Source organism: Equus caballus, chromosome 7 (genome assembly GCF_041296265.1).
Source record: "Equus caballus isolate H_3958 breed thoroughbred chromosome 7, TB-T2T, whole genome shotgun sequence".
Taxonomy (NCBI): domain Eukaryota; kingdom Metazoa; phylum Chordata; class Mammalia; order Perissodactyla; family Equidae; genus Equus; species Equus caballus.
The window spans coordinates 78,773,892-78,782,300 of NC_091690.1; the positions used below are offsets into that span (position 1 = coordinate 78,773,892).

The window sequence follows — 8,409 nt, forward strand, 5'->3', positions numbered from 1 at the left end:
CAGTATACTGAAATCTTCCTGAATATGGGCTACTCGAGATTAGGACACATTTAGGTCTCTTCTTCAGGGATCACTGATAACTCTTGGTTCACTTTCGTTGATTTTCTCCATCTCAACCTTTTGTTTTGCAGAAAACATCCCCTGGCTCATCTCACCATCTTTCATTGTGCATCAAGACCTCTCTTTTCAGAAAGGCTTGGCCTGACTTGTTTTTTAGCACCACTGACTGTTGAAGAGAGAGGGTAGGAGCACAAAAGTGAAGCTGTGACTTTGGCCATCCTCTATAGAGCAGAGCAAAGTCAGGAGATATAGAGATATATATGGTATACCTCAATTCAGTCTGAAAACAAAGTTAGTATTCCAAAAATTGTGAATCCAACAGTCAGACTTGTTTTTTACATTTTGGAAAGTACAGTTGTTTGATCTTCAACAATTGTAACAAGGAAGGTGGAGAATTAGGCCATAGGAGGTTCCCTTTCTAAGGGTATAATAGAGGTCTAACTACCATATGGAGACTTCTTATACCTTCCTGGAGTGTGAATGCCCAGTGAAATCCGAGGCAGAAGAATGACGTGGGGAAACTGGACAATTGTCAGTGAGTTTGTTCTTGTGAGCTTCTCAGCCTTGTCCTCTGAGCTACAAGCTCTACTCTTTCTCCTTTTTTTGACTATTTACCTGGTTACCTTAATGGGCAATGTCCTCATCATTCTGGTCACTACAGCTGACTCTTCCCTACAAAGTCCTATGTACTTCTTCCTCAGGAACTTGTCCTTCCTGGAAATAGGTTTCAACTTGGTCATTGTGCCCAAGATGCTGGGGACCCTGATCATTCAAGGCACAACCATCTCTTTCCTTGGCTGTGCAACTCAGATGTATTTCTTCTTCTTCTTTGGGGCTGCTGAGTGCTGCCTCCTGGCCACAATGGCATATGACCGCTATGTGGCCATCTGCGACCCTTTGCGCTACCCAGTGATCATGGGCCACAGGGCCTGTGCCCAGCTGGCAACTGCCTCTTGGTTCTCAGGGTTTCCAGTGGCCACTGTGCAAACCACATGGATTTTCAGCTTCCCTTTTTGTGGCCCTAACAGAGTGAACCACTTCTTTTGTGACAGCCCTCCTGTCATTGCTCTGGTCTGTGCTGATACCTCACTGTTTGAGCTGGAGGCTCTGACAGCCACTGTCCTATTCATCCTCTTGCCTTTCTTGCTGATCCTGGGGTCCTATGTCCGCATCCTCTCCACTATCTTCAGGATGCCCTCAGCTGAGGGGAAACGCAAGGCCTTCTCCACCTGTTCCTCTCACCTCCTGGTTGTCTCCCTCTTCTATAGCACTGCCATCCTCACATATTTCCGACCCCGGTCCAGCAACTCTCCTGAGAGCAAGAAGCTGTTGTCACTCTCCTACACGGTTGTGACTCCCATGTTAAATCCCATCATCTACAGCTTAAGGAATAGTGAAGTGAAGGCTGCACTGAGGCGGGTCATCCGAAGGACCCTGGACCCTCAGAAACTATGACTGACTTAGATGGAAACTGAAGGGGTAGAATGCAAGGACAAAGGAAAGAAAAACAAATTCCTCAAATGGGTTTTTGGTCTTTACTCTTTCCAGGAGTCACAGCATACCCACTGGGATTTTGGACTTTCCACTAGGATCCAATTCTGAATGAAAGAACATGAGTGATGAAAGGAAGAACTTCAGTAGGCCCAATATTCTATGGGACTGTGGTACCAGCGTCTCTGAGGATGCTGCTAGTTTACATAGATTAGGAGCCTACCTGAAGGTTGACAACTTCACTACAATTTGCCATTTTTTAATTTGTTTTAACTTTTCTTGAACTTCTTCATCCATGTCATTTTATAATCTTCTGCTTTACTTTCTTTTATTTGTCCAAAAATTCTATCTGGAATTTTCAAGTATATTTTTGTTTACAAAGTAACATTATGATAATAATGATAATAGATAGTACAGTGTGTGTTTTTCATTTTTTTTATTAATTTTTTCAACAAATTTTGAGTTTGAACTCATAATTTCAACAAATTTTTATTCAGCATTCAGTATGTGTCAGACTCTGTTTAGGCCCTGAAGACATATTGGTGAATAAAACAGACAAGTTTCTTGACTCGTGGAATTTACATTTTAGAGAGAATGAGAGATAATAAAAAGATACTTAGAAAGCTCCATTGGCTTATAAAGTACACATGTTTTGAGGGCTAGCAACTGAGAACTTCTTCATCTGCTACATTATTTGGTCTATGCCTTCTCTGGAGAAAGACGAAGTCTAAGTGGACAAATTATAGGAAACTGCTATGAATAACCCAAAGACTTTTTGTTTATTAGGTTTTTTTTGTAATCTTACTGTGATTGGATGAAATCAACTGTCCTTTTTAAGCTTGCATCTCACTCAACCAATGTAGCTGCCCCTCTTTATGATTTAGTTCAGTGAACATAGTCCAATTCTGGGCTCTTGGCAAATAACAGACTTGGGACATGGGCACCATAGCTTTGTATAAACTATTCATAAGAAATTATTGATAATTAAAAGAGTAAAATAACGTTTACTGCATAGGCATGTCCTCTCCATAAACTCTATAAAAAAACCCTACCTCTGTGTGCCATCACGGTATCAGAACCAGTTCAACCTCCTACACAGGGTGTCCTTCAGCTCTCATTCAACAAGGGCTCCAGAAGAGCAGCACATTCTGAAATATCACCATAATAATTTGCAAATGAAAAAGAAGATCATGGGGTTCTATTTGCATGATGGCAATCCCACAACCAAGCAGACTGGCACCATTATAAATGTGTAGTCTCCAATTTTAGCCATGCTTTAATCACTCCTTCACATTCATTTTACTTATCTTGGTATGGTAGGCAGAATAATGGCCCCTCAACAATGTCCACATCCTAGTCCCCAGAACCTGTAAATATATTACCTTACATGGTAAAAAGGACTTTGTTGATGTGATTAAATTAAGGATCTTCAGATGGGGAGGTTATCTCGGATTTTGGGGGGGATATAGTAATAGAAAAGCAAAAGGTGGGTAGAGAATAAGCTTGAAGTATTTATCCCCAGGGCTTCCTTGCCTCCATGTACCTTATTCCACAGCTCCTGTCCGGTGGCCCTTTACATACAGCTACCCTCTTCCTCTTGATCCTTCGGGCCCAGGGTTGGTAACAGCTCTCACTCTTGCTGGCCCTGGGAAGTCACTATTTCTTGTTGGTTTCCAAAACCCTGTCTTTACCCTTCCTTGCTAGATACAATACTTCTGTCTCTAATAAGGTTGTGAGAAGAAGGACAGCAGAGCTCACATATTGTGCCCCCTCATACACATACCTTTATAACCCACCTCAAATACACATGCAGGTGATGTGCATGCACACATACATGTAGCACCTAGCTCACAGTAAGTGATCAAGTGATGTTTATTAAATTATTGATTATTTGATGATGCAAAAAGATTTAAAAATACCAAAAGATACAGGAGTTGGAGTAGGATCTGGGATAGATAGATAGTAATATATAGAATGATAAAAAAGATAGATTTTACAGGTTCCAGGGTTTATAAAATATGAATGTTTCTCAGGCGTTTTCCTAACTCAAGTGCCAAAAGACCATGGTCCATGAGATATTGTCCTTATTCTAGAAAGGAACTTCTGGATGAAGAATTGGAGGGCGGATCCACAGCCAGGCACAAGGATAAGAATCGTACTATATTCGTCTTGCTCAGGGAACTACTCAGTAAGTCTTATGAGTAGGGAGCCAAGAAGGTGTCATTATCAGTGGAAAATTCCAAGCCTGCATGGAATATTTCTTGTGGCTACTTTCCTCAGAGCTGCCTTCACATCTCTGTTCCTCAGGCTGTAGATCAGGGGGTCAAGCATGGGGGTCACCATTGCATAGAACACAGACACCAGTTTTTCCTGTTCTTCGGAAGACTTTGGTGTCATGTACATGACAATTCCTGACCCATAAAAAAGAATGACAACCATGAGGTGGGCGCCACAGGTAGAGAACGCCTTGAGCCTTCCCTCAGCTGCCTTCATCCTGACCACAGTCTCTATGATGCGGCCATAGGAGATCAGAATTAGAGAAACAGGTATGAGGAGAATCATGACACCCATGAGGAAAATGACCATCTCTGAAGTGCGGGTGTCTGTGGATGCCAAGATCAACAATGCAGGGGCCTCACAAAAGAAATGAGCAATACTATTACAGCCTTGGTAGGGTAGCTTCAGTGTGAAGGTGGTGTCCACTAGAGACACCAGAACACCAATGACCCATGATCCTGCAGCCAGCCGGGCACACACTCTCCACGTCATGATGCTAGGGTAATGCAAAGGGTTGCAGATGGCTACATACCGATCATAAGACATCACTGCCAGAAGGGCACACTGTGTACACCCAAAAATGAGGAAGAGTAGAAGCTGAGCAGCACAACGTGTGAATGAAATGGGCTTCTTCCTGGATAGCAGGTGGGCTAGGGCCTGCGGAACGATGTTGGTAGAAAAGCAGAGGTCAGCCAGTGATAAGTTGAAGAGAAAAAAATACATGGGTGTGTGAAGCTGGGAGTCAACCTGAACAAGGGACATGAGAAGCAGATTTCCAAGCACAGCGACCAGGTAGACACCCAGGAATAAGATGAATAGCAGCTGCTGGGTGTGTGGGTCATCAGAGAGTCCCAGAAGGAGGAATTCTGTCACTTGTGTCTGATTTGTCTGTGTCATAGTTTGCTCTTTTCTCAGTATAGAGTCACTACACACTACATATATGTGTGTATAACCTATAAAATTATATAATTCATCATTGGAGAGCTTAAGAATTGTCCCAATAACTACCAACCATTTCAAGAATCCACTTTATAAGGTTTTTAGAAGATGATCAGGCTGCTTTAGTTAGAATGTTTTCAATGTGGCAAAACTTAATACTTTATAAAATGATGCATTCATTTTAACTATCATCTGGCAAGTGAAGAGTAGATCACGACAACCATCTTCTTTATTCTGAATATCATGCTTCTAATAATAAAAACAATAGATTAACTTTGTCTTTAAAGTCATGCCATTTAACTTCATTTTATTATCAACTAAAACCCTTGATTCTTATTCTGCTCTTGGCACACCTCCTCCATCTCGTGATGGTGTAGATTTTTTAATCCTTTGGACATACAACTGTTCCTGTTGTCTCTTCCCTGAGAAAACAGTCACGAAGGTATAAGAAATCAAAAAGAGCCAAAGTACCTTGCAGAACTGACACTTTTTGTCAGACAAAATAACCTACTTCAAAAGAGCTGAGAAACAAAGAGGGTAACTCTGGAGAGTGGGCCATAATCTCTTTGGCGATCCCATCCCCAACTTCAGCTGGAGCTCCCAAACATCAGTCTTAACTGTCAGTGAACTTCCAAAATAGCCGACATGCCATCACAACATCATTTCCATTTCAAATCATGAGCTTGGCTCCTTTTCTGTGTTCACATTAAACAGCACTAATCCACCCCCTCCAGCCCATCATCTCTCACTGCCTTGCGTCATCTGTCCACTCCTCCCAGAGATTAAAAACTCCTCTGAAAACTGTGCCTGTCTTTTTCATTTTTGTGTTCTTTATTAGACAGCATAGAGCTCTTTTCAATAAAATATCATTAATTAAATAAAGTAAATAAAAATAAGTTGATCACAGAGTTTAGCAGACTTGTTTAAAAAGCCTACCAGTATCCGTAGAGAGAATGCCAAGAATTTGGGAACAATACTCAAATTTCATGGAGCTATTCCTGAAACAGAGGAAAGAAATTTAAAGTCTAAAGTTTAAGGCCACATGCAAGGTTTGGACTATCAACCCTTTATCTGTCTGGTAAAGGTGCTTCCAAATAATGCTTTAAATCCATTAAACAAAAAAATAAACAAACATCAAATAGAACATACAGGATTACCAAGGAAATCAATTATATAAAATACACTTATAAAAATAATTTTAGAAAACAAATGTGACACCATAATACATGTGCTTCTTTCATGTATTAATTTTTTAAATGTTGTAGCAGATCTAATAACCATATTAATTTCAAAATGATGAGCTTAAATGATATTTTGAGATATCTTCAACCACTGTAATGTTATATAAAAATACTTCTGGTTTCTATTGGTAATAAAGTTATGGATCCTGCCAGTGCTGGTTTGGGTTAGTTACCTACATTCAAGCAAAAAGGAAATTTTAAATTTCAGTTAGAGTAAAGGAAAAATAAAGAAGTAGCATTCACATCTAAATTGAAGAACCCCCTGAATTCTAAGTTCAGAAATGCTGGGTTAAAGGAATTCCCAGGAGTTTTCTCAAAAAGTTAGAATTACACTCCATATCATTAATCTAATGATGGACTCTTAGGCATCTGGACAGGTCTGTGAGTCAAAGCAATGAAAAATATCAATTCAACATTGAAATAATAAGAGAATAAATAAAACATTAATATGAACAATCACATCTCTGCTTGATGATCATTTATGGCTCCCTTATCTGACCACAGGCCACATTTATAGCCATTTTCCCTGCCACATAACTAGGATACACTGCATTTTTATATCCCACTGGCTTTTGCTCAGCATAGTCCCTCTGTTCAGAGGTGTGTCCACTACGTAGAGTTAGCATCACTTTCCTTGAACATTCATCACACTTCAAATATTCAATTACCTTATTTGTCGAGCAAATGTTATTGGCAAAGTACATGCTTGGAAATGGGGATACAGACAAAAGACCCAGCTCCTGAGGACAAAGAATCTCAGAGAGGAGGGACGGAACTATAGTTGTGTTTCATCCCCATTGCCAGTGGGGTCCCTGGAACATAATAAATTCACAGCAGATAATGGTTTAGTGAATGACTATACTGGGCCAAACAAGCCTTTATGATCTAATGATTCCTTAAATCAAACTAATATGGAATTGCTTCTAAAGGGGAATGTACTCTATTATAAAAATAACTGACACAAAAATAAATTTTGAGAACAAAAGCTATTTTAAGATGGGTAGTTTTTCAATTACTACTCATCTAGTGGAAGGTGCTACCTGGTTGCTTCTCAAACTCTCCTGTTTCACCTCTTGTCCTTTAGATTTGCTTCTCTCTCTGCCACGGCTCATACCTTTCCTAGAGGAGAAATTAGTGCATGTGTCCAGATCTCAGGGAAAATTAAATAGTAAACAAACATCCTTTCTCAGTTTTGACGAAAAAAGAAAGAGAGCATAAAACTAAACACTTCTCACAAAGTTCTAAGTGATGCCTAAGGTCAGTGGTAAACTTAATGAAAGGGAAGTTATAGGATATTACTGATTTCTATGACTTCTTCATCTCACTAATAACCACAGGTTTTTTAAGATTTCATTTAGGAAAAATATTACCCAGGAACACCTTCCTTTCTGACTCACATATTTTCCCCATTCTCCATCCCTAACATACATAGACATGGACACACACAAATACACACATTCGCAAACATCTAGTCTACCCCAGATACATAAGTGTGCATACAACATCATGTACTTACCTCCGTCATGACTGTTAACAAATTATATTGAAACTATTTTCTTTCTCTGTGACTGTAAAATGTTCAAGGGCAAGGACATCTGACTCATCTTTATTAACAGCAAATAAGATAAATACTGGCACAGAATAAGTGTCCAACACATTTTTTTTTAGCAGATTTGACCTGAGCCAAAGTAGCAGGAGACAGAGAGATGAATGTGAGTCACATGAGTGTGACCTGTGACCTGTCAGATGGTAGGAGTTCTCATTGATCCCGGGAGGACAGGAGGAGAAGGCGGCAGCCCGACCTCTCTAGATTTGTTTTTAAAAACACATTATTCTTCATGCAAATGTGGAGGAGAAAATGCTTCCCCAGGTGACTATGAATCTGCCCCCAGGGTCAGCAAGCTTCTAAAAGAAAACCATGTTTATTGTCAACCTTTCTCTCCTGTTATTCTCTGTCTTTTCCCCAGATTCACATCAACATGTAAGTTTGTTTCTCTAAAAATGATACATATTACTGGATATGGGAAAGGATGTTAGGGTCACAGAGCCATGGATTCTCTCAGCTGACAGTTTCTTTGAGATACAGGATACTGAGGAAATTCATAGGAATCAAAAGTAAATACTAAGTTCCCCTTCCAATTTCAAGATCTTTCGTGCTCAAAGTCGACTATTCCATACCCACTTACTGTCTTACAAGCACAGCTCAACAAAGGCATAAGAATCCCCACCCGAAGGATCAGTACTGACACCATGGAAGTTTTGTTTATGTCTCCATCAGGTGAGGACCATGATTCTTCTTCACAGGGAATTTGACACTGTAATTGTGGTTTGATAAGGTAGATTTGCTCTGGGAAAACCTTGGCTAGAAGATCTCTTGCAGAAGATTTAGACCTACAAATCC

At 40.1% G+C, this 8,409-nt stretch overlaps 2 protein-coding genes across 2 annotated transcripts; one reads left to right on the plus strand and one right to left on the minus strand.

Annotated features, from left to right (window-relative positions):
- The first annotated feature begins 540 nt into the window (after window positions 1-540).
- Window positions 541-1,515, plus strand: OR10A4 (olfactory receptor family 10 subfamily A member 4). Its single transcript, NM_001391445.1, has one exon. The coding sequence runs from the start codon at window positions 541-543 to the stop codon at window positions 1,513-1,515; it is 975 nt and encodes a 324-aa protein (NP_001378374.1).
- Window positions 1,516-3,777: 2,262 nt separating this feature from the next.
- Window positions 3,778-4,725, minus strand: OR2D2C (olfactory receptor family 2 subfamily D member 2C). Its single transcript, NM_001391446.1, has one exon. The coding sequence runs from the start codon at window positions 4,723-4,725 to the stop codon at window positions 3,778-3,780; it is 948 nt and encodes a 315-aa protein (NP_001378375.1).
- Window positions 4,726-8,409: the final 3,684 nt, after the last annotated feature.

What these genes read in the sequence shown, in the direction of transcription:
- OR10A4 (NM_001391445.1), top strand. Translation starts at nt 541, where the DNA reads ATGCCCAGTGAAATCCGAGGCAGAAGAATGACGTGGGGAAACTGGACA.
- OR2D2C (NM_001391446.1), bottom strand. Translation starts at nt 4,725, where the DNA reads ATGACACAGACAAATCAGACACAAGTGACAGAATTCCTCCTTCTGGGA.